Source organism: Mesoplodon mirus (genome assembly GCF_964341445.2).
Source record: "Mesoplodon mirus genome assembly, chromosome: 4".
NCBI classification, from domain to species: domain Eukaryota; kingdom Metazoa; phylum Chordata; class Mammalia; order Artiodactyla; family Ziphiidae; genus Mesoplodon; species Mesoplodon mirus.
Window position 1 is genome coordinate 170,122,585 of NC_138979.1, and position 27,309 is coordinate 170,149,893.

Sequence of the window (27,309 nt, forward strand, 5' to 3'; positions counted from 1 at the left end):
AATGCCAAGCCTTTTAAAATAAAAGTAATGCCTTTTTCTACACAACAGTCTTTCTATGTACTTAAATAAGACTCATATTTTGTACCTTAAAGTTAATAAAATTTAAGTATTTTAATTAAAACTGAATTATAAAGGAAGAATGACTAGATGAAGCTTAGATTCTTCCTTTCTCAGTTAAAAGTAATCAACAACTACCATGAGCAAGCCACTGTATCCATGGATGTTGAAGGCATAGAACAGTCAATTTTGAAGGGGATTATGGTCAGTTTTAGCAGTGAATAGTGAGTACCACATTCAACAGAATGTGGTAGATTGCAGTATTACAATGGTTACAATGACTACAAATTCCTCCAACACCTGTATGGATAATACCCTTGATCTTGCAACTCCTCCAAGCTAATGGTGAAGCTTATGTATTTTTCTACTCTCTAAATCTGGACTTGGCCATGTGACTTGCTTTGTCTAAGAAGTCATTAGAACAAATAGCAAAGTAGAACTTGAAAGTGCTCCTACGTTGGGATTTGCTCTCTCTTTGAACTGTAACCACGACCATTGAAATGAGCCCAAGATAGCTTGCTGGGTAATGAAAGACACATAGGCAAGTCACTGTTGTGGTCCAAGGTGACATCATGCCAACTTCTCACCTGTGAAAGAGAACATGCTAGACTAACAAGCCCAATCATTCTCTGCCCAGAAAGATGGCATGACTTAGCCCAGACCAAAAGAATTGCCCAGAGGATACACAGAATCAGGAGATAATAAAGATTATTTTGTCTTAAGCCATTACGTTTTGGAGGTATTAGTAGCAGAAAAAGATAACTAATGTACGTACATAAGTAGTAAGCTTTAAAGTACATAAGCTCGCAAGCAAACTACTATAACCAAGTTGGAGATCAAAATGAGTCTGTCACATGGTCACATTGCCTCTCGTTTAAGTGATCTGTGAGAGAAATACAAGTTTGTTGGGCGAATTTCTATAATAGGCTGAAGGTAATAACTGAAGAATAGACACTATATAAATTCATACATATTATATTGCTCTTAAGCTATAATCTTCACCATCATCATCATCACACCACTTACTTTGAGACAGGTATAGAGTGTTTTACCTGTCTCATGTCCTCATCAAGGGGAAAGATAGTAATACCCACTACCTAGAATTATTATAAGGAGGAAATTTGACTCAAGGAGTTGGTTACTTGTCCAGAATCCCATAGCTGATAATTATGAAAGTTAAGATTCGAACCCAGGCCTTAATAACATCATAGGTCGTGTTCTCAGTCACTACTCTCACAATCTTGTTTCAATTGATCTGTCTCCTTAAACTGAATTTTGTCATATTTTTCCATCTACCAATTCATTCATCCACTTAGGCATGAATGGATGCGTTCAACAAACTTCAAGTGCATAATATGTTCTAGATATTATTAATGAAAATTTAACAAGATAGATACTATACCAGCTCCTGTAAAGCATATTTAACTTACCCACTCTTAGCCCTCCACATCCTACCTCTTTCACACCACCTATTCTGAAATAATTTTCTTTCTCTGTTTTTTTTAAACACATTCACAAAGAGTTTCTTTTAGAATCATAATAGACTTTTATAGCTTGTGGTAAGTCATGTTTCTCCAGAAACCAGAACCAATGATATGTGCCATATATATATATATATATAGAGAGAGAGAGAGAGAGAGAGAGAGAGAAAGAAGAAGAAGAAGAAGAAGAAGAAGAAGAAGAAGAAGAAGAAGAAGAAGAAGAAGAAGAAGAAGAAGAAGAAGAAGAAGAAAGAGAGAGAGATTATAAGAAATTGACCTATGTATGTATGGAGGCTGAGAAGTCCCATGATCTGCCATCTGCAAACTGGAGGCCCAGGTATGCTGGTGTTGTACTTCTAGTTCAAACCTGAAGGCTTAATAGGAACCAGGGGGTCTAATGTTGTAAGTCCCAGTTTGAGTCCAAAGGCTCCAAAACCAGGAACACTGATATCTGAGGGCAAGAGAAGCTGGTTGTCCCAACTCAAACAGAGACAGCAAATTTTCCCTTCCTTCACATTTTTGTTCTATTCAGGCCCTCATTGGATTGGATGATGTCCACTTGCATTGGTGAGATGAATCTCTTTACTGTCTATGATTCAAATGCTAATCTTTTTCCAGAAACATCCTCACAGATACACCCAGAAATAACGTTTTACCAGCTATCTGGCCATCTCTCAGCCCAGTCAAGTTAACACATAAAATAACCATCAAAGAGCTATGGAGGAGGGCTTCCCTGGTGGTGCAGTGGTTGGGAGTCCACCTGCCGATGCAGGGGACATGGGTTTATGCCCCAGTCCGGGGGGATCCCACATGCCACGGAGCGGCTGGGCCCATAAGCCATGGCCGCTGGGCCTGTGTGTCCGGAGCCTGTGCTCTGCAATGGGAGAGGCCACAACAGCGAGAGGCCTGCGTACAGCAAAAAAAAAAAAAAAAAAGCTATGGAGGATCTTTAGGGACAGATTAGGTTAGGAAACAGAACTCTAGAGAGTTTATAATTTCACCAAAATGAATCACATGTGTGTGTGTCCACCCATGTGCATTTGTGGTATCCACATACACAAACATCAGGGAACATTTTCTGAGAAAATTAAAAAGGGAAAAATTTTAATCTCACTTAGCAGAGTGAGAGCACACACAGCAGCCATTATTTTCAAAAATGGAATCGGATCTATGGATACAGAGCCATCCTCTGTTCCAGATGTCATTGGAGCTATTTTACATAAATTATTTCCTTGAAATCTCACAGCCACTTGTAAGGTAAAGAGTGGAAAAAGAATGGCAGCATGGGTACAGAGCTCCTACTCCAAATCCTGAGCTCTCTACATGGCCTTCTAACTTATTAAACACATCTAGAATGGATAAACAATGTCCTACTGGATAGCACGGGGAACTATATCTAATCTCTTGGAATAAACCATAATGGAAAAAAATATAAAAAGAACATATATAGGGCCTCCCTGGTGGCGCAGTGGTTGAGAGTCCGCCTGCCGATGCAGGGGATACGGGTTCGTGCCCCGGTCTGGGAGGATCCCATATGCCGCGGAGCGGCTGGGCCCGTGAGCCATGGCCGCTGGGCCTGCGCATCCGGAGCCTGTGCTCCGCAACGGGAGAGGCCACAACAGTGAGAGGCCCGCATACCGCAAAAAGAAAAAAAAAAAAAAAAAAAAAAAAAAAGAACATATATATATATATATATATATATATATATATATATATGTTTGTGTGTGTGTGTGTGTGTGTAACTGAGTCACTTTGCTGTACAGCAGAGACTGACACAACGTTGTAAATCAACTCTACTTCAATTGGAAAAATAATAAAGTAAAGGTATTATTTTGGCTGGAAAAAAAACCCATCTAGGCAGGTTACCTTTAAAATCATGTCAAGGCATTCCCACAAATGTATCTCTGACTCTGACAAAAAAAGGATGCACACAGTAAGCCAAAGATGAGCATGCAATACTGGCTAATGTTTCATGAAGGAAGACTAACTAGTGTATTAACAGTTTAGCACCCTCTTTAGGATATAATATAAAATTCATACATTCCTTTTTATTTAAATCATAGAATCCAGTTTTATAAAATAGTGCTAATGCAAGAACATTTCATGAAACCTTAACATTTTATACTCTGTATGTTCTGTCAGTGGCTAAGAGCACTGACACTCTCAAACACCAGCATCCATACTTGAGATAAAATATTTTATTTAGTGCTTGCTTCAGCAGCACATATACTAAAATTGGAATGATAGAAGATTAGCATGGCCCCTGCGCAAGGATGACACGCAAATTTGTGAAGCGTTCCATATTTGAACAGTCACTATAGAGAAGAGTATGGATGGTCCTTAAAAAACTAAAAATAGAACTACCATATGACCCAGCAATCCAACTACTGGGCAATATATATCCTGAGAAAACCATAATTCAAAAGAGTCATGTACCACAATGTTCATTGCAGCTCTATTTACAATAGCCAGGACATGGAAGCAACCTAAGTGTCCATCGACAGACGAATGGATAAAGAAGATGTGGCACATGTATACAATGGAATATTACCCAGCCATAAAAAGAAACAAAATTGAGTTATTTACAGTGAGGTGGATGGACCTAGAGTCTGTCATACGGAGTGAAGTAAGTCAGAAAGAGAAAAACAAATGCCATATGCTAACACATATATATGGAAGCTAAAAAAAAAAAAAAATGGATCTGAAGAACTTAGGGGCAGGACAGGAATAAAGGCACAGACATAGAGAATAGACTTGAGGACACAGGGTTGGGGGGAAGGGTAAGCTGTGACAAAGTGAGAGAGTGGCATGGACATATATACACTACCAATTGTAAAATAGATAGCTAGTGGGAAGCAGCTGCTTAGCACAGGAAGATCAGCTTGGTGCTTTGTGAGAACCTAGAGGGATGGGATAGGGAGGCTGGGAGGGAGACGCAAGAGGGGGGAGATATGGGGATATATGTATATGTATATGTATAGCTGATTTACTTTGTTATACAGCAGAAACTAACACACCATTGTAAAGCAATTATACTCCAGTAAAGATGTTAAAAATTAAATTAAATTAAATTAAAACATAGATAAACAACAAGGACTTATTCTACAGCACAAGGAATTCTACCCAATATTTTGTAATAACCTGTAAGGGAAAACAATCTGAAAAACAACATATATATATAACTGAATCACTTTGCTGTATCTGAAACGAACACAATAGTATTAATCAACTATACTTCAGTTTAAAAAATATCTGTGAAAAAAAAGATTTTATTTAAACCAACAGATTATCATTTGTTACAACAAAAGTGTAACATAAGTGATTTGTGAATTGCAAATTGATCTTCCCTGCTGGGAGCCATAACTAGTTTTAGATCTTTTGCTAGAACAGGCCACATATAAATTAAATAATGCCCAGGTCTTGATGACATAATTGATTCTTCTGACACAAGCTGTTTTATTTTCTATCCACCTGTTAAGTGTTTTGTTGTAGTAAACCAAGGATAATGAATCAAACATGACACAAACTCCAGCTCCTATGGGTAGACTGGGGCAAACCTTGGATAATATGTTTCATTTAAAGCATTGACAAGCAAAGATTTCTAAGGTCTGTAAATCACTCCAGTGGTTGCTAATTGGGACTACAAACATTTCACAGGACATGTTATAAGAATTGTTTTTCCCACTTAAGGCTTCTCAAGAGCATATAAGAAAATGTCTCAGTATATTCAGCAGGTGTTCTGAAGACTCCATGAAACAGCTACTAGTATGGAACCTTCCAGGTAGGTAGAACTTTGACCAGCATCTTCTGAAATGCTTTTCTCAGGCCTGGTGCATAAGGATGTGTTGTGTGTGTGTGTGTGTGTAAGAAACAAACAGACATTAAGTGCATATACTGCCAAGTTTGTAGAAGCTATGTTAATCCCTTGAATGTGGACATGCCTGCCAATTTATTAAGCAATGCTTGGTCTTCTTAATCTTATTTTTTTGCAGTTTGAACTTTGTTTCCCCACATTACAAGCATTATTTTAAAAACAAGAATGCAAGAATGCTTTTAAGCTTTGACCCCACTGCGCATCCTCTCTGAGTCTACATACAATCAGAAAGTCGAAAGCATTGTTTTTTTGATTAAAAAAAATTACCCTCTATTAACTTTCCTGTCAAAGGGAGACATTTAACTCAGAGTACACAGAAAGGCAGTATTAGCCATTAGTAAATTATCAACTCTGATCCTGCGATGGTAAACAAATTATTTTGTGCATGCCTCTAATGAGAGTAGACAAAACAAAATATTTCTGTTTCATCTGTGCTTCTAACATGACTCCATGTGTGCAATTTGATGTGATCTCATTGCATTGTGGTGAATGTTACCATCTGAAACAGAACTCCAGGAAAGGAATGGCACTTCGAAAGACAAATACATATGTTGCTTCATTGTGTATTTTTGCCCATATGAAGTGATTAATAATAATATCCTTCCATCACTCACATTCTACAGTTTACATCCTGCATCCAAGAATGAAAAAAAAAAAGTAAAGAATTAAGGAAAAAAATACATAATGGCAGCTTATCATATAAGTAGTTTCTCAACCTTGAGTCCAGTTTGGAATATCGAAGTTGGTCCTGCACTACTAGTTAAAAATTATATTTATTTAAATTGACATTAAAATATATATATTTATCTAAAATGTATATTTATTCATTTAAAAATAACTATATTTTTGCATTAATAAATTGAATCGATTTTTGCACCAATATATGTGACAAAATACCGAACACCTAACAAAAAATGTAATAAAGACAATGCTAGCAGTTTCATCCAAAAAACAATTTAAAAATTAAAGATGAGCCATGAAATGCAAGTAATATACATTAAGCTAAATTTCATTTTAATAATGATTTTGCATGCAAAGTATAATTGCTATAATAATCCATCAAATAAATATCATTAACCATATTTTAACAAATGAGGTAACTATGATCCAGAGAAGTAAAATGACTTGTCAAAGATCGTGTGTGGAAGGGCCAGCACACAAACCTGGGTTAATTTGACAAGAAGTCCCAGACTCTGATTTTGTGAGACTACTGGAATGCCCCGATGAATTTCCTGGCTTAAACTGATTGAATCTGCCATATATTTGCCATGTCTCATCATAACCCTATCTTATTCCTTGTCCCCAAGACATTAAACAATAAGAATTAGTTTTTATCTGAAATATGGTTAGATTTTCCATAATCTAGATTTTGCCTAGAATTTTAGAAGTATATGTATTTCAGATATGGAAATACCCTGTCAGATGATAGACTGGAGAATGCACTTTGGAAGTTAGAAGTAAAAATTTTTTCTAGAAGAGAAAATGGGTAAGTTGGCTGGAGTCAGGAAGCCAGAGAAGCTGCTTTAGAGGAAGAGGTCCAGGTAAAAGGGAGAATTCAGGGCGTGGCAGCAGGTGAAGAATCTGAGAGTCAGTAAAGGGTTGTGTTATCTTACTGTGGAAGTAATTTGTCTAGATTGTTCCCAGCCCTAGAGATTAAATTCTCTCTGATAAAACCTGAGAGTGATGTCGGTTTTCAACCTAAATCCATTCTAGGAATCTTCTCTACAGGTACCTATAGAGAGCAAATAGCAACTAAATTTCTGAAGCTCTTCCAAGCTGATAATAAATCCTTAAATAAGGAGAGCAAATATAATAAAGGATTTAAATGCTCTACATTTTAATAATGTTCTTTACTTCAGACTTGTAAGTTTTGTAGGTATTTTAAAAGCCAGTCATTCAATAATTTATTCAAACATTCCTTAGGAATCAAAGCAAGAAAAACAATCAGAAAAGTAGTGCTTCTATACTGCCTGGGGTGAAATCATATTTTAAATGTACATTCCTCTTACAAACTTTATTACAAATACACTTAAAGACTTCATTTTTGGAAATCCAATGCTGTATTATAGGAAGTTAGTATTTAAACCCTTCTGCACAGGATTTACCAGGTCATGTGGGATGAGGTGAAGGATGTTTTATATCCCTGAAATCATCCATAGTAATGTACATAATTACATATCTAAGAAAATGTCCATAATACTTTATTTTAAAGGGAAAATACATTTTGTTTCTCTATTAAAATACAACATAATGAGCTTCTATATTTGGATCATGAGAAATACTTATATTCCCACAAATCAGTGTTTTCCAAAGTATTTTCCTATCTATATTAAAATTACCTGGGGTATTATTGCAACTGCAGCTCTTTGAGCTTCATCAGAGACCTACTAAATCAGACTCACTTGAGTGGGAGTCTATTTTTAGGGTCTGTGATATTTATTTATATTAAAACTTAAGTATCTCTATAAAGATAAGATCAGGATGAAATGTAGTCTATCATCTCTTCCAGTCATTTTTTTCCCCAAGGTGAAATTAAAAGAATATGAATCTTGGGCTTCCCTGGTGGCGCAGTGGTTGAGTGTCTGCCTGCTGATGTAGGGGACACGGGTTCGTGCCCCAGTCCGGGAAGATCCCACATGCCGTGGAGTGGCTGGGCCCGTGAGCCATGGCCGCTGAGCCTGAGCGTCCGGAGCCTGTGCTCCACAACGGGAGAGGCCACAACATTGAGAGGCCCACGTATCCCGCCCCCACCCCCCAAAAAAAATAATATGAATCTCAATAGGCAAAAATAGTCCTGGTGCTGTAAGACTGTTCTTTACCAACTCCTTCCCCTCCCACTGACCTGAATAGCAGTGGTGATTTCAGTAGCTAATGACCTTATTATATATCATGATAGGAGTGGTCTTAGTCTTTTAACTTCTGCTCATTTCTGCAACAGTCACTTCTGAGACACTTCTCTGCCACTATCCAATGCATGGTCCCTGACAATAAGCTCATATATAATAGTTTGGGCTCATTAGACCCCAAGTGGGACCATGAGTAAGACAAGCTAAAAGACCCAAGGACTGGCAAGTTTGCAAAAATGTGCTCTCTTGTTCTCTCCCAGAATTGTAAAGAGGGGAAATCAATTTACATAGGATTTCAAAAAGCTGTATCATTCTTGAACTTGCACCTCTGTGCTATCTCTGATTTTCACATACCTGGGCTTTTTAAAGAGGGCACGATGATAAGTCATCCACATATGGTACACACATTTTCTTAAAGAATGTATTTCACTAGCTTTAACTCTTTTTGACAGAAGGGAAGAACAATCAAATGATGATCATTATTCAGCAATGGTGTGATCTCCAAGAAGGCAGTTATTTAAAAGCTGAATGCAGTTTTGTTCTAATTTTCTGTGAAAGAATCCGCTTATAGTACATATGAAGGAACATAGCAACTAGATCATATACACTAATGACGATGAAATTTAAACCTTTCTCTTATAGTGACCCTCCGAGTATTCTTTAATTTATTTTTATAGTTATTCAACAAACATTTATATAGGGTCTCTTTTATTCCATCTATTAGAGTGGGCACTAAGAATAAATTCACTGCCTCTTTTGTGTGTGAACCCATAACAACAAACTGCTAAATGGACAAAAGATCTTTAATCCAGGTCACAAACCATGTATCTAGTCCACTAGATTTTTTAGTCCTCAAGAAGAAATTCGAAATATCATGACAGCATCTTATGTAAAAAGCGGTGAGGGGGCTTTAAATTAATTGTTCATGCAATGACATCTCATTTTATCTATTTTATACAACTCAATTTTTATGGCATCTTTTGATCTATGATTTGGATGCATGACATGCTGTTAGACACAAATGATAAAATGGGCTTCTGTAAAATTATAAATGATCCAAATGGCCATCCAAATGTTATGGCTTACACAAACTATAAGAGCAACAAGTTGTTTATCCTTTGGTTGGGCTAAAGAACGAGTAAAAAGTGATGGGGAAACGGTAAGTAAGAGAAGTCAGAGTTTGAGTTCCATTTACACAGAAGGCCCTAGGCACCCAGAGCTGCCTGAGGTTCTACAGATCTCTGTTCAGTTCCATGGGGAGGCTACGCCTTTTACTCTCTTGTTGCTGTTCTTCCTGATTTCTGGTGGTTTGGCTTCCCCTTGTTTCTACTCCACACCAAGAGTTGAAAAATGGCAATGATAATTTGTAGTACTGGTTCTCTACTGTCTTTCTTCTCCTCTACACATTCAATCAGTGACACTCATTGCTTCAACAGGTTAGTAAATTAGGGGAAAAGTGGGGTATTAGAACAGAAAAATAGAAGAGTCCTTGATCCCTGATGACAACCAAGTACTTGCACCATCTTGCAACACCTAGCTCGAGAATATTTTTATGGTAGAGCTCACTTCTTGTTCAAACCACCTTTATTTAGATCTTCCTTAATATGGAGTTGAATCTCATTTTAAATGATATACTCACCAAAACCTTTTGAAATTCATTTCTCACTGCACCCCTTTCCCTATCTCAAGTTATTATGTCTGGAGAACTCCTATTTATCTCATGGAGCACATGTTCAATGCAATAATTTATAAATATATTCCAGTGATATTTACACTTGAATAGTATACATATCCTCATGTCAAAGGAAATGAGCTCTAATGCTATCATATCAGACAGCTAAAAAATAATTAATCCAGTGAAGCACATTGAGGTAAAAGGTCTTGAATTTTTATTACTTAACCATATCTAGTAGCTTTACATGAAAATTATAGCACTATACTCTCAGCATTTTCTGTGTCCAGTCAGGGCAGATACCCTCAATGAAATACACATGAGCTTTTTTCTAGTGTAGTGTTTGTATAGTTTCTGGAAATCCTAACTCCTTTAAGTAATGTGCATTTGATTTTGTCTCTGAAAATGGTTCTTTTTTTTTTCCTATTTTTCAAGTTTCCAAAGACCATGTTAAATAAGATAAGGTATTAAAAAGAAGAGAGCATGAAGGTGGGAAATTCTACTATGAACTTTAGTTTGAATGACTTCCTTTCTGATTTTCATCACCAATGATTTAATTTCTCACCTCTAGGGAAATGCAAGTTAGCAAACTAAAGCAAATTTATCACTTCTGAAAACTGCTGCAAGATGCCCAAGACAGAACGATTACCCCTAAATTGAATTTAAATAAAAGTAATTAGTTTTATCTTGTTTTTTAATTCATTTACCTCTGCACAGAAATCCTCCTGGAGTTTTGAAACTCATCAGTGATTATCCCTGGAGCTGATCCAATAATGTGAGAATAAATACACCATTAACCAATTATACATAATGACTCCAAGACATACCAATAGTGGAACAGTTCAGGTGATTTATAAGGCTCACTTCCAACAGCCTATTCACAATTCACATCTTTTCTAAAAAATGCATTAAAAGTTAAGCAAGATTTTAGATCTGCTTACATTCATCTCCTCAGGATATGAATAAATGAAACTAAGCTATTTATTTAAAAATTTTTGTTTGTCACATATATAAATCCTTGGGTGTTGGGAATGAAATATTTATTTGAAGCCAGCAGAACATAATTTAGATTTTGGCTTTTGGTGTCTTGATCTGGTCCTGCGTGTTGACACAGCATAAAAGCTACTGAATCTTGACTTTCAGATTTATCAAAACTCTGAGAGGCTATGTTATTTTTTCTTTTCTCTTTCAGGGTAAAGTTTTCTGTTTATTTATTTCTTTCTCAGCTTTACTGAGGTGTGATTGAAAAATAAAATTTTATGTATTTAGGCTGAACAACATGAATTTTTTTTTTTTTTTTTTTTTTTTTTTGCACGGTACTGGGCCTCTCACTGTTGTGGCCTCTCCCATTGTGAAGCACAGGCTCTGGACACACAGGCTCAGTGGCCATGGCTCATGGGCCAAGCCACTCTGCGGCATGTGGGATCTTCCCGGACTGGGGCACAAACCCGTGTCCCCTGCATCAGCAGGCGGACTCTCAACCACTGTGCCACCAGGGAAGCCCCAACATGATGTTTTGATATACGTTATGAAATGGTTACCACAATCAAGCTAATTAACACATCCATCACTTCACATAGTTATCTTTTGTATGTGTGGTAAGAACAGCTGTGAACTACTCTCTTAGCATATTTCAAGGATATAGTACATTGTAATTAATTATGCTGTACATTAGGTCTCTAGAACTTATTCATCTTCTAACTAAAATATGTACCCTCTGACAGCATCTCCCCTTTTCCTTTACCTCCCGGACTCTCATAACCACTATTCTACTGAGAAGTTGTGTTTTCAATATTTAACAAAGGAGTTGAAACATGTGCCATATGGATCATAATCAGATCATTATTTGATGCACTATTTGATATAATCACCTTCCTCTAAAAAATAAGAGAATATAGGGCTTCCCTGGTGGCACAGTGGTTGAGAGTCTGCCTGCCAATGCAGGGGACATGGGTTCATGCCCTGGTCTGGGGAGATCCCACATGTCATGGCACGGCTAGGCCTGTGAGCCATGGTCACTGAGCCTGTACGTCCGGAGGCTGTGCTCCATGATGGGAGAGGCCACAATAGTGAGAGGCCCATGTACCACAAAAAAAAAAAAAAAAAAAAAAAAAAAAAAGAGAATATAAAAATGGGTTGTTTCAGTTTAAAAAATGTTTAAGGATTTCTGGAGACTAGGGAGATATTCTTCCATTTGATGACATTCAATCAATTATACATTATCAACTACTCTCTAGACAGTGTATAAAGCAGAATTGAAGAGTAGACTCTAAAATAATGGAGATTTCATTCAAATACTAAGTTCACCAAATTCCAACACTGATGAGCTATTGGACTTTGAGTAAGTTCTTTACGCTTTCTGAATCTTTAGTTTTCTTATTTGCAAAATGGATATGATCAAAATGGTAGCTTAATGACAGGGTTTTTGAGAGGTTTAAAATTAGTAATCCACTCATAGCCTTAACAGATGTCAAACACATGGTCAGCTTTCCACATGTCAATCATTATTATTATATAATAAGGATATACTCACAATTTATTTGTATTTTACCTTTTGTGCTCTACAGATTACTACATGAGAGACTGGGGGTATATTCTTTTGCTTCTACCAATACTAATGGACTTATGCATTTTACCTCAATAAGCATGGATCATTTAACAACAACAACAACAATAAATGAATATATCAGGAAAATATAGAAAGTTACTGACATACATTGAGTGAAATGTGTGCTAAGTTCTATAATGGATTCTTTTTACAACTCATTTAATTGTGAAACAGCAATATACAAGATTATCTCTGTGTTATACAAAGGATAGCGCTTAAGCAGAGGTTGATAAAATTATCTGAAGCCACAGAGTTAGTAGGTAATACATACCACCTACTGAGGTGTCTCACACTTGTGTTCTTTTCATTGCATTGGGCTGTGCTTCATTGAGCTGGCACAAGAGCAGTGGAAAAAATTTGGGTTGGCCATGTGTGCAGACACTATAAGTATAGTTGCCTATCAAATGCCAAGCCATAAAAATATAATTATTAAAATTATTTACTGCATGACAAAATGAAGTCACATTAAAAAAAAATTCTACATGCCTGTTTTAGTACTACAATCAATGAATCATGCAATGTCCTTTTATTACCACTTCAGGGAATGCAAATAGGACAAATAGACTCACACCATAAGGCTAAAGAGTTGATAAAACAAGTGCTATGTTGAGATGATAGAGACGAAATATAAAACTCCACCAAGATTTCTGATGAAGTACCAGTTGGTTAAAATGTTTTGTTTATATAAGATGAGATTCCTATGTGTTTGTAGATATCCTAGGCTTTTTTAATGTGATCAGAATGACAATTCTGTCAAAAAATAAAAGCATATCCTGTGGAGCTTTATGTTAGTAAAATCAAATATGCTTATCATTAACAAAACAATAAAAATATTTCTTTGAAAAATACCTTAAATCACACAAACATGTATTGACCTGTAACAATCAGAAAACCAGACTACAGTGGCTTAAATAGTAGTTATTTTGTGTACATACCTAATCTGAGCTTTTTGCTGGCATTTGTTTGAGCACTTAAGCATGCTATCTTTCTGTCTTCCTACTTTGCCATCCTAAGACTGTTGGTCTTTCCCCACTTGCCTGGTGGTGATATGAGCTTGTAGCAGCTATGGATAAATCACCTATTCTGAAGGCAAGAAGAATGGACAAGTGCAGAAAATTCACCACATGCTTTTTTATAAGGGAAGCAATTTTTTTTTGAGAACTAGACCCTCACCATCAGCAGAATTCTGCTTATTTCTCAGAGGCTGGAACTGGGTTAAATACTTATTATAACAGAAAATATACTGGGAAAATAAATATTTGGCTTTCCAGCTCCTTTTGTGGAGGTGGTAAAAGAAAAGGAGGTTGGAAACGTCTTTTGAGTAGCCAATTAAGAGAAACTGCAGCAAAAGTGGACAAAAATTCAGGTCTGCTTTGATTAGGCCAGTGGTTGACAATTTGAGGCTGGGATACACAAGTTGGCAAGTGAGTAGAATTTACGATGGTAGAAAATACATCTGTGCATAAGGACTGACCTTGTGGAGATTGGTTCAAGATGGCAGAGTAGAAGGACGTGTGCTCACTCCCTCTTGCAAGAGCACCGGAATCACAAATAACTGCTGAACAATCACTGACAGGAAGACACTGGAACTTACCAAAAAAGATACCCCACATCCAAAGACAAAGGAGAAGCTTCAATTAGATGGTAGGAGTGGCACAATCACAATAAAATCAAATCCCATCACTGCTGGGTAGGTGATACCCCACATCCAGAGACAAAGGAGAAGCTGCAATTAGATGGTAGGAGTGGCACAATCACAATAAAATCAAATTCCATAACTGCTGGGTGGGTGACTCACGAACTGGAGAACACTTATACCACAGAAGTCCACCCACTGGAGTGAAGGTTCTGAGCCCCACAGCAGCCTTTCCAACCTGGGGGTCCAGCAATGGCAGGAGGAATTGCTAGAGAATCAGACTTTGAAGGCTACTAGGATTTGATTGCAGGACTTCTACAGGACTGGGGGAAACAGAGACTCCACTCTTGGAGGGCATGCTCAAAGTAGTGTGAACATTGGGATCCACAGGAAGGAGGGGTGACCCCATAGGGTCTCCAGACCCTCAGTCTGGAGACTGAGCCAGACATATCTGCTGGTGTTGGAGGGTCTCCTGCAGATGCGGGGGGTGGCTGAGGCTCATCGCAGGGACAGGTACTCTGGCAGCGGAAGTTCTGGGAAGTACACCTTGGAGTGAGCTCTCCCAGAGTCTGCCATTGGCCCCACCAAAGAGCCAGGTAGGCTCCAGTGCTGGGATGCCTCAGGCCAAACAACCATCAGGAGGGAATTCAGCCCTGCCCATCAGCAGACAAGCAGATTAAAGTTTTACTGAGCTCTGCCCACCACAGCAACACCCAGCTCTACCCACCACCAGCCCCTCCCCTCAGGAAGCATGCACAAGCCTCTCAGATAGCCTCATCCACCAGAGGGCAGACAGCAGAAGTAAGAAGAACTACAATTCTGCAGGCAGTGGCAATAAAACCACATTCACAGAAAGATAGACAAAATGAAAAGGCAGAGGACTCTGTACCAGATGAAGAAACAAGATAAAACCCAAGAAAAACAACTAAATGAAGTGGAGATAGGCAAACTTCCAGGAAAATAATTCAGAATAATGATAGTGAAGATGATCCAGGACCTCAGAAAAAGAATGGAGGCAAAGATCGAGAAGATGCAAGAAATATTTTAAAATACCTAGAAGAATTAAAGAACAAACACCTGGAAGAATTAAAGAACAAACAAACAGAGATGAAGAATATAATAACTGAAATGAAAAAATACACTAGAAGGAATCAATAGCAGAATAACTGAGCCAGAAGAATGGACAAGTGACCTGGAAGACAGAATGATGGAATTCACTGATGCAGAACAAGATAAAGAAAAAAGAATGAAAAGAAATTAAGACAGCCTAAGGGATCTTTGGGACAACATTAAACACAACAACATTCGCATTATAGGGGTCCCGGAAGGAGAAGAGAGAGAGAAAGGACCGAAGAAAATATTTGAAGAGATTATAGTCGAAAATTTCCCTAACATGGGAAAGGAAATAGCCATCCCAGGCCAGGAAGCACAGAAAGTCCAAGGCAGGATAAACCCAAGGAGAAAAAACACCAAGACATAAAGTATTCAAGCTGACAAAAATTAAACACAGAGAAAAATTATTGAAAGCAACAAGGGAAAAACGACAAATAACATATAAGGGAACTCCCATAAGGTTAACAGCTGATTTCTCAGCAGAAACTCTACAAGCCAGAAGGGAGTGGCATGATATATTTAAAGTGATGAAAGGGAAAAACCTACAACCAAGATTACTCTACCTGGCAAGGATCTCATTCAGATTCGACAGAGAAATCAAAAGCTTTACAGACAATCAAAACTAAGAGAATTCAGTATCACCAAACCAGCTCTACAACAAATACTAAAGGAACTTCTCTAAGTGGGGAACACAAGAGAAGAAAAGGACCTACAAAAACAAACCCAAAACAATTAAGAAAATGGTAATAGGAACATACATATCAATAATTACCTTAAATGTGAATGGATTAAATGCTCCAACCAAAAGACACAGGCTCACTGAATGGATACAAAAACAAGATCCATATATATGCTGTCTAAAAGAGACCCACTTCAAATCTAGGGACACATACAGACTGAAAGTGAGGGAATGGAATAAGATATTCAATGCAAATGGAAATCAAAAGATAGCTGGAATAACAATACTCATATCAGATAAAATAGACTTTAAAATAAAGAATGTTATAGGAGACAAGGAAGGACACTATATAATGATCCAGGGATCAATCCAAGAAGAAGCCATAACAATTATAAATATATATGCACCCAAAATAGGAGTACCTCAATACATAAGGCAACTGCTAACAGCTATAAAAGAGGAAATCGACAGTTACACAATAATAGTGGGGGACTTTAACACTTCATTTACATGAATGGACAGATCACCAGACAGAAAATTAATAAGGAAACACAAGCTTTAAATGACACAATAGACCAGATAGATTTAATTGATATTTATAGGACATTCCATCCAAAAACAGTAGATTACACTTTCTTCTCAACTGCACATGGAACATTCTCCAGAATAGATCACATTTTGGGTCACAAATAAAGCCTCAGTAAATTTTAGAAAATTGAAATCATATCAAGCAATGCTATGAGATTAGAAATCAATTACAGGGAAAAAATAACAAACACATGAAGGCTAAACAATACATTAGTAAATAACCAAGAGATCACTGAAGAAATCAAAGAGGAAATCAAAAAATACCTAGAGACAAATTACAATGAAAACACAACTATCCAAAACCTATGGGATGCAGCAAAAGCAGTTCTAAGAGGGAAGTTTATAGCAATAAAAGCCTACCTCAAGAAACAAGAAAAATCTCAAATAAACAATCTAACCTTACACCTAAAGGAACTAGAGAAAGAAGAACAAACAAAACACAAAATAGGTAGAAGGAAAGAAATCATAAAGATCAGAGCAGAAATAAATGAAATAGAAACAAAGAAGACAGTAGCAAAGATCAATAAAATGAAAAGCTGGTTCTTTGAGAAGATAAACAAAACTGATAAACCTTTAGCCAGACTCATCAAGAAAAAGAAGGACTCAAATCAATAAAATTAGAAATGAAAAAGGAGAAGTTACAATGGACACCATAGAAATACAAAGCATCCTAAGAGACTACTACAAGCAACTCTATGCCAATAAAATGGATAACCTGTAAGAAATGGACAAATTCTTAGAAATGTATAACCTTCCAAGACTGAACCAGGAAGAAATAGAAAATATGAACAGACCAATCACAAGTAATGAAACTGAAACTGTGATTAAAAATCTTCCAACAAACAAAAGTCCAGGACCAGATGGCTTCACAGGTGAATTCTATCAAACATTTAGAGAAGAGCTAACAGCCATCCTTCTGAAACTCTTCCAAAAAATTGCAGAGGAAGGAGCACTCCCAAACGCATTCTATGAGGCCACCATAACCCTGATACAAAAATGAGACACAGATACTACAAAAAAAAAAAAAAGAAAGAAAATTACAGACCAATATCACTGATGAATATAGATGCAAAAATCCTCAACACAATACTAGCAAAGAGAATCCAACAACACATTAAAAGCATAATACACCATGATGAAGTGGGATTTATCCCGAGGATGCAAGGACTCTTCAATACACAGAAATCAATCAATGGGATACATTATATTAACAAACTGAAGAATAAAAACCATATGGTCAACTCAATAAATGTAGAAAAAGCTTTTGACAAAATCAACACCCATTTATGATAAAAACTCTCCAGAGAGTGGGCATAGAGGGAACCTACCTGAACATAATCAAGGCCATAGATGACACACCCACAGCAAACATCATTCTCAATGGTGAAAAACTGAAACTATTTCCTCTAACGTCAGGAAGAAGACAAGGATATCCACTTTTGCCACTATTATTCCACATAGTTTTGGAAGTCCTAGCCACAGTAATCAGAGAAGAAAAAGAAATGAAAGGAATACAAATTGGAAAACAAGAAGTAAAACTGTCAGTGTTTGCAGATGACTTGATACTATGCATAGAGAATCCTAAAGATGCCACCAGAAAACTACTAGAGCTAATCAATGAATTTGGTAAAGTTGCAGGATACAAAATTAATGCACAGAAATCTCTTACATTCCTATACATTAACAACAAAAGATCAGAAAGGGAAATTAAGAAAACAATCCCATTCACCATTGCAACAAAAAGAATAAAATACCTAGGAATAAACCTACCTAAGGAGGTAAAAGACCTGTACTCAGAAAACTATAAGACACTGAGGAAAGAAATCAAAGATGACACAAACAGATGGAGAGATATACCATGTTCTTGGATTGGAAGAATCAATATTGTGAAAATGACTATACTACCCAAAGATTCAATGCAATCCCTATCAAATTACCAGTGACATTTTTTAAAGAACTAGAACAAAATATCTTAAAATGTGTATGGAGACACAAAAGATCCCAAATAGCCAAAGCAGTCTTGAGCGAAAAAATGGAGCTGGAGGAATCAGACTCCCTGACTTCAGACTATACTACAAAGCTACACTAATCAAGACAATATGGTACTGGTACAAAAACAGAAATATAGATCAATGGAATAGGATAGAAAGCCCAGAGATGAACACATGTATCTATAGTCAACTAATCTATGACAAAGGAGGCAAGGATATACAATGGAGAAAAGACAGTCTCTTCAATAAGTGGTGCTAGGAAAACTGGGCAGCTACTTGTAAAAGAACAAAATTAGAACACTTCTTAAGACTATACACAAAAATAAACTCAAAATGGATTAAGACCTAAATGTAAGACCAGACACTATAAAACTCTTAGACAAAAACATAGGAAGAACATGCTTTGACATAAAGCACAGCAAGATCTTTTTTGATCCACCTCCTAGAGTAATGGAAATAAAAACAAAGATATACAAATGGGACCTAATGAAACTTCAAAGCTTTTGCAAAGCAAAGGAAACTACAAACATGACGAAAAGACAACACTCAGAATGTGAGAAAATATTTGCAAATGAATCAACTGACAAAGGATTAATCTCCAAAATATATAAACAGCTCATGCAGCTCAATATGAAAAAAACAAACAACCCAATCAAAAAATGGGCAGAAGACCTAAATAGACATTTCCCTGAAGAAGACATACAGATGGCCAAGAGGCTCATGAAAAGCTGCTCAACATCACTAATTATTAGAGAAATGCAAATCCAAACTACAATGAGGTATCACCTCATACCAGTTAGAACGTGCATCATCAGAAAATCTACAAACAACAAATGCTGGAGAGGGTGTGGAGAAAAAGGGAACCCTCTTGCACTGTTGGTGGGAATATAAATTGATACAGTCACGATGGAGAATAGTATGGAGGTTCCTTATAAAACTAAAAATAGAATTACCATATGACCCAGCCATCCCACTACTGGGCATATACCCAGAGCAAACCATAATTCAAAAAGACACATGCACCCCAATGTTCATTGTAGCACTATTTACAATAGCCAGGTCATGTAAGCAACCTAAATGCTCATCGACAGACAAATGGATAAAGAAGAAGTGGTACATATATACAATGGAATATTACTCAGCCACAAAAAGGAATGAAATTGGGTCATTTGTAGAGATGTGGATGGATCTAGAGACTGTCATACAGAGTGAAGTAAGCCAAAGAGAAAAACAAATATTGTATATTAACATATATATGTGGAATCTAGAAAAATGGTACAGATGAACCAGTTTCCAGGGCAGAAATAGAGACACAGATGTAGAGAACAAACATATGGACACCAAGGGGGGAAGGTGGCAGGAGGGTGGTGGTGATGGGATGAATTAGGAGATTGGGATTGACATATATACACAAATATGTATAAAATATATAACTAATAAGAACCTGCTTTATAAAAAATAAATAAAATTCAAAAAGAAACAAACAAAAAAAAGGACTGACCTGTACTAAATTGAGAAGTACATGCCGTCTCTTTTTGACACCCTCATCTCTTCTGTGTTTTCATTATCTGACTATTCATGGTCTATCTTTCCAAGAAACCATTAGCTTATGTACTTCCACTCATACTTTCCTTTTTTAAGCCACTCACTCACTGGGCCAAGTACAACACAAAAAAGGAGGGGCCATTAGCAACCCTTCCCCTTTTACAATCTATTTCTGATCTTTGGGACTTGACTTTTTCAATTCTATGGCTCTAAGAATTCATTTAGAAAATTATTATTGATGCTCATCATAGCTTTAGAGAGCTAGTAGGTTAGCTAAACAATGTAAAAGTTTATTGGTTCTCTATATCTGGAAAGCACTGGCATGAAAACAAACTGATCCAAGGTTGCAATCAATTCACAAGGAATTGTTATATTTAGACTGGAACATGAAGAGAATATAGCTCCTTTGTCACTGTAATTCTCTTTACTTTGCATATTTTACAATGATTATAACAGCTTTCTCAGTGACTTCAACAGTAGCTATAGATATAGGAAAAGATTTGGAAGGAATTTTTGTAAACATTTATGAAATCATTGTAAAGATTTATGTGATTATGAATGCACTGAATATTTTCTCAAGTTGTCTGATGGTCATTATTACATATGTCCTTTCAAGAAATTGTATTAACTGACTCACTGCCATGACTGTGGATGTGATCTCCATCTAGGAAAGAGGATAGAATGTTTAAGAAAACAGACCGATTCATCTTGGCTGTCAAAACAAGAGATCATGGAATTAATGATGCTAACCTTTTTATTAACATGAACACTCTCATGTGGAACGAGTTTGCTCTAGAGGTCAGTGCATTATGCTGAAACTTCTTCATTCCTCAGACTCATGTTTTGCCTCTTCCCGGTATCTACCCAGGGAATAAAAGAATGAGAGCAAATACTATCTGGAATTCCTCCTTTGTTATGCAGCCCATCAAACTTGATTAAATGTAGTACAAGATTAGACAATATAGGCCATGGGAAAGGCACGACTTAAAGGTAATATGGGCTCCTCTTGTTGTACCATAAACACTATAGCAGCGTTTATTAAGAGACCATTTGTTAATCCATTAAGAACCAGCAAGTTTTCTTTTCTCCCTCTTTCTTTCATCTCCTATGTGCTCTGTAAGTTAAGACCATCAAGGAGGTCTGAAATTACAGCATACTGAATTCCATATATATTATAATTTTTTTCTTTCCTTCGTTTCCCTCCCTCCCATCACATCCCCTCTTTCTTTGTAAGTTTTAAAATTCTTCCTTCATGGGGAAAATCATTTTAACAGACAAATTCCAAAGTCAGAGCACATATTACAACATAAGACAGCACTCCCACCTAGCATTTCAATTTTTTTTTCTTTTGTCAAGTATTAAGAGCATTTAGCAGCCACTATGGAAAACAGTACTGAGGTTCCTCAAAAAATTAAAAAGTAGAATTACAACAGGATCCAGCAATTTCCCTTCTGGGTATTTTTCAAATGAAAACAAAAAGATATATGCACCTCTATATTCATTGCAGCATTACTCACAATAAGCAAGATATTGAAGTAACTTAAGTTTCCATCAATAAATGACTGGATAAAGCAGATGTGGTGTATATGAACAATGGTATATTACTCTGCCATAAAAAAAGAGTAAAATCTTGCCATTTGTAACAATGGGGATGGACCTAGAGGGTATTATGTTAAGTTAAATAAGTTATACAGAGTTAGAGCAGGAAATAACTGTGGAGCAAAAAGAAGGAGCTTTCTCTAATTTTCCCATATCTGAAGAAACTATTAAACTTCTCAAAGCCCGTGGGGTGACCTTCCTGTTTCCTATACAAGCAAAGACGTTTCACCACGTCTATAGTGGGAAGGACTTGATTGCACAGGCACGGACAGGAACTGGGAAGACATTCTCCTTTGCTATCCCTTTGGTTGAGAAACTTCAGGGAGAACTGCAAGACCAGAAAAGAGGCCGTGCCCCTCAGGTACTGGTTCTTACACCCACAAGGGAGTTGGCAAGTCAAGTAAGCAGAGACTTCAGTGATGTCACAAAAAAGCTGGCAGTGGCTTGTTTTTATGGTGGAACTCCCTACAGAGGACAAATTGAATGCATGCGGAATGGGATTGATATCCTGGTTGGGACACTAGGTCGTATCAAAGACCACCTGCAGAATGGCAAGCTAGATCTCACCAAACTTAAGCATGTTGTCCTGGATGAAGTTGACCAGATGTTGGACATGGGCTTTGCTGATCAAGTGGAAGAGATTTTATGTGTGGCATACAAGAAAGATTCAGAAGACAATCCCCAAACATTGCTTTTTTCTGCAACTTGCTCTCATTGGGTTTATAATGTTGCTAAGAAATACATGAAATCTACATATGAACAAGTGGACCTGATTGGTAAAAAGACCCAGAAAACGGCAATAACTGTAGAGCAGTTGGCTATCAAGTGCCACTGGACTCAAAGGGCAGCAGTTATTGGGGAAGTGATCCGAGTGTACAGTGGTTATCAAGGGCGCACTATCATCTTCTGTGAAACCAAGAAAGAAGCCCAGGAGTTGTCACAGAATGTGTCCATAAGGCAGGATGCCCAGTCATTACACGGAGACATTCCACAGAAGCAAAGGGAAATCACCCTGAAGTGTTTTAGAAATGGTGATTTTGGAGTTTTGGTTGCAACCAATGTCGCTGCACGTGGGTTAGACATCCCCGAGGTTGATCTGGTTGTACAGAGTTCTCCACCAAAGGATGTGGAGTCCTACATTCATCGTTCTGGGCGAACAGGTAGAGCTGGAAGGACTGGGATTTGCATCTGCTTTTATCAGCACAAGGAAGAATATCAATTAGTCCAAGTGGAGCAAAAAGCGGGAATTAAATTTAAGAGGATAGGTGTTCCTTCTGCAACAGAGATAATAAAAGCTTCTAGCAAAGATGCCATCAGGCTTTTGGATTCTGTGCCTCCCACTGTGATTGCTCACTTCAAGCAGTCAGCCAAGAAGCTGATCGAGGAGAAGGGAGCTGGGGAAGCCCTGGCAGCAGCCCTGGCCCATATTTCAGGTGCCACGTCAGTCAACCAGCGCTCCTTGATCAACTCAGATGTGGGTTCTGTGACCATGATCTTGCAGTGCTCAATTGAAATGCCAAATATTAGTTATGCTTGGAAAGAACTTAAAGAGCAACTGGGTGAGGATATTGATTCCAAAATGAAGGGAGTGGTCTTTCTCAAAGGCAAGCAGGGTGTTTGCTTTGATATCCCTACTGCATCAGTAACAGAAGTACAGGAAAAATGGCATGATTCATGGCGCTGGCAGCTTTCTGTGGCCACAGAGCAACCAGAGCTAGAAGGACCATGGGAAGGATATCGAAGCTTCAGGGGACAGCGGGAAGGAAACAGAAGCTTCAGGGGACAGCGGGAAGGCAATCGAGGTCTCAGGGGACAGCGGCAAAGAAATAGAAGCTTCAGAGGACAGCAATCAGGAGGTGGCAACAAAAGTAACAGATTCCAAAACAAAGGCCAGAAGTGGAATTTTAGTAAAGCATTCGGACAGTAATTTGAAGTAGAGGATTTATGTGGCAAAAACAGAACTATGTTCAGCAACAGGAAACTGAACATTATTTTTCATACAAAGTTAAAAGCACATTGTATTTCCTTCCTGACTACTTGCCCAGTCCCCATCTCTTCAAGAGAGACAGGCTTCATCTAAATTATTTCATCTGATCATTGTCATTTATAACTTTGTTGCTACTTCTGTATCGGGTATTCCTTTGGAAAAGGTGTGTGAATTCATTACATATTCTAATGCAGTGTCTACAGATTATAAGATAAAATCAAGCATGTATCTGCTGAAAAAAAATAAATAAAAGTAGAAAAAAATAGTGGGGATAAATGAAATATCCAGGTACAAGAATAAGAAATAACAGTATTTAAAGTATTAACAGAGGAAGGGAATCCCATGAGTAATATATAGAAGCAGATTAATAGGAAAGCAACAAGAAAAGATAGGAATGTTGAAGCTCAGGGAGAGGAAAACTCCAAAAGGAAGCAGTTAATGGGAAACAGTGAAACAGACAGCCCACTCATTTTTAAGGCTAATCACTTCAGCAACAAACATTTAGTTTTCTTTGAGTTGGAGGCAGAATAATTAGGAATAGAAAGTGAGAAAGAAGACATGTTCCAGGAACTTGGCTATGAAACGAGATGAGTTCTAAAGAAGAAGCTAAGTGGGGGCTTGGTGTGGAAGAGAGTGTTCCTTTTAGTTTTTAAGAAGATAGGATTTAAACATTGTTTACAAGCTAAAGGAGTCAGTAAAGAGAGAAAAAGTTGAATATATAAGGAAAAAAAAGATGTAAGAGCCAATGAACCAAGGTCACCTGGCAGGCAAAAGGGGGTGGGAAGCAGAGTAATGATAAAATTTGTCTTATACAAAATGTATGAGAAGGGACAGCAATGATTAGGGTGGTTGAATTCAGATGATGGTGAGAGTGAGATAAGGATGTTGAAGAAATTCCTGTCTTATGATGTCCAATTTTGTATGGAAAGGGGAGGAAGTGGAGAAGGGGGTTGCCTTAATATTAGTCTATGTTCAAGTATGCTACAACATGGGGATTAAGTTTAGCATAGCCAAACTTGTCATGATTTTGAGATTGTATCAATATTGCTATGCAAACAGAATTCATTGTGTTTACAAAACATTATAGAATATAAGAGTACTGCAAAACAGAGTCTATTCCAAATGAATCAGGCAAAAAGGAAGGATCACATGTGAAACATAAATATAAATATAAAATAGGTTAGGTAAAATGTAAAATAGATAGCTAGTGGGAAGCAGCTGCCTAGCACAGGGAGATCAGCTTGGTGCTTTGTGACCACCTACAGGGGTGGGATAGGGAGGGTGGGAGGGAGACGCAAGAGGAGGAGATATGGGGATATAAGTATATATATAGCTGATTCACTTTGTTATACAGCAGAAACCAACACAACATTGTAAACCAGTTATACTCCAATAAAGATGTTAAAAAAAATACGTTAGGTAAAAAATATAGGGTGAAAATAGCCCAGGGCAATTTAATAGCAGGTATTAACTGTAAAATAGACAATAAATGTCAAACAATTCAAAAAGAAGAGCCTATATGGATCTAATATGAGATTAGCATATAATGAGACAGTATCATGTAATAGTTGGGACTGAAACTTCTGGAACAATACTACCTGGGTTTAAACATATTTTCCCTCCTACTTGTAGGACCTTGGGGAAGTTACTTAATATTTCTAGAATCTTACAAATTTTAGGATATAATTGAATAATTTCACTAGGCTGTTGACCTCTCACCACCCACGCAAAATACTCAGAACAGCACCTGGTATCTTGTAAGAACTCTATAAATTATCAGTAGAAAGTGACTAACAATATAAAGAAATCAAGGTTTGAAGTAAACTTTGAAGAATGGGCAGAGAGGTATACACATTGGAATGACTTTGGCTGCAAATAACAGACAACCAAATTCAAAGTCTTTTAAAGGAAAGGGATTGTTTTGGTTTATTTATTGGGAAGTCCAGAGGAAGGGAGGACTTCAGGTTTTATCTTTTTTCTGCAGTCCTCTGGGCTTCTAGTTAAGTCTGTGTTGGTTTCTTGCTCAAGCAGAATAGCTGTAACAATTCTAGGACTCAATCTCTGCAAAAGAAACCAGAGGAAAAGAGACCATCCCATAATATGGCTCTCTCACATAAAGGAGGGAACAAACCCCCCAGGAAACTCTTTCTGATGTCTCTTTGACCTCGGTTTGGTCCTGAGAATTTATTATAACTCAGAGAATATTATGCCCTAGTTGGTTTAAGCCTGGCTCCTGAAGCACAGAGTCCTAAAGTTCACCTCTGATGTGCTGGTGTTTATCTCCCCAAATTGTGACTACTCTACAATCAATCGAGGACAAATGGTTATTGGAGAAATTATCACATAATCCCTAAGCAGGGAGAGTACTTCAGGCTTAAGTAAGGTATGCAGAATTGGGTTTGCTGATGGCTATTGTTTAAGTCACAGTTATGGGCTTGATTGATGCCCAGGATTTTAGGGGAGAATAGAGCAAATTACATTTGGGTAGTTTAGTCAGATTCTTTTTCAGTTCACGAGAACACTGAAAGCAGCCCGAGAAGCCAAGCCTATGATGATAAATGTAAACACTATCTTCAGTATGATAAACTCTAGTTCAATCTTCATATTTTCTTTGGTCTTGAACCAAGAGACTATCACATTTCATGAGTAGCATGCATTAACTTCAATCCATCCAGATCTAAGTGAGTATGAGGAATCTGCTCTAGTAGTTTCCTGAGAATAGTTTGGTTTTATTTTCCCTAAATATTAGCCCTGGAATTATGGAAAGTTTTCTCTCAAGGGTTTTCATACACTGCGACAAAGATTCTACTGTACATAAGATAAAACTGGAGTTCTTATGGATTAAAGGTATCACATTATGAGCATTGAAACGGTCTTTTAAGGTAATAAGTCATCTTGTGGAGAACTTTAGCTGTTATAGTCCCCTCATTATAGCTCATTCTTTTACTGGATGTAATTTACAAAACTGTCCTCACAATTTTTTAAGGAAAAAGTAAGCTAAACTCAGTCTCAACCTCTCAGTGGGACTGACTTTCTCTGTATATACTGAAGACAGGATCATTGAGGATAGAGTAAGATGCCAAGAACTTTTTTCCATTCATAAATCTTCATCATTAAAAAACAGTTCTCTCTACATATAACCCTTTTATAGGAATCTATCATAAAGTCTCATCTTACAATGTTGATGAAAGATTTTCATAGCAAATATTTTTGTCACAAGATGAATTCAACATGCCAACTATCAAGAAATGTTTTGGCACTTGTACAGTGCTTTCTCAGTTTATTTATTGAGTCATGTGTATCAACTGTTCTGTCTGCCGAGTACCTATGTGGCAATGTGTGCCAATTAACAAAATACAATAACAATCACTAATCTCCCATCCTCTTGACTAATCATATGCAAGGCAGAAGGAATGAAATAGACATGATGTCAAGAAAAACATCTGATCTGTTTATTCTCTGAGACAAAGCATCTTCTAGGGAGTGAGCCTTCTTAGACTCAGTAGAAAAGAAAATTTAAGTGGAAACATAACAGCCTTCCTCTGCCTTTAGTCATGCTTCAGTGTCCATGGCTTTTGTGACCCTTGAGTTCTATGCAATAGTAGAACAAGCAAAGCCATTCTGAAGACAAAA

General features: G+C 37.3%; 1 protein-coding gene across 1 annotated transcript in view; it reads left to right on the forward strand.

Moving 5' to 3' along the window:
• Positions 1-23,633, forward strand: part of LOC309802945 (nucleolar RNA helicase 2-like) — a gene marked incomplete at its 5' end in the record, with an annotated part of 78,447 nt that extends 54,814 nt beyond the window's left edge. Inside the window, one exon of the mRNA XM_082618794.1 lies at positions 21,777-23,633. Within this exon, the coding sequence (XP_082474920.1) occupies positions 21,777-23,616 (1,840 nt within the window). The 3' untranslated portion in view covers positions 23,617-23,633. The remainder of the gene's footprint in view (positions 1-21,776) is intronic.
• Between the last annotated feature and the right edge of the window lie 3,676 nt (positions 23,634-27,309).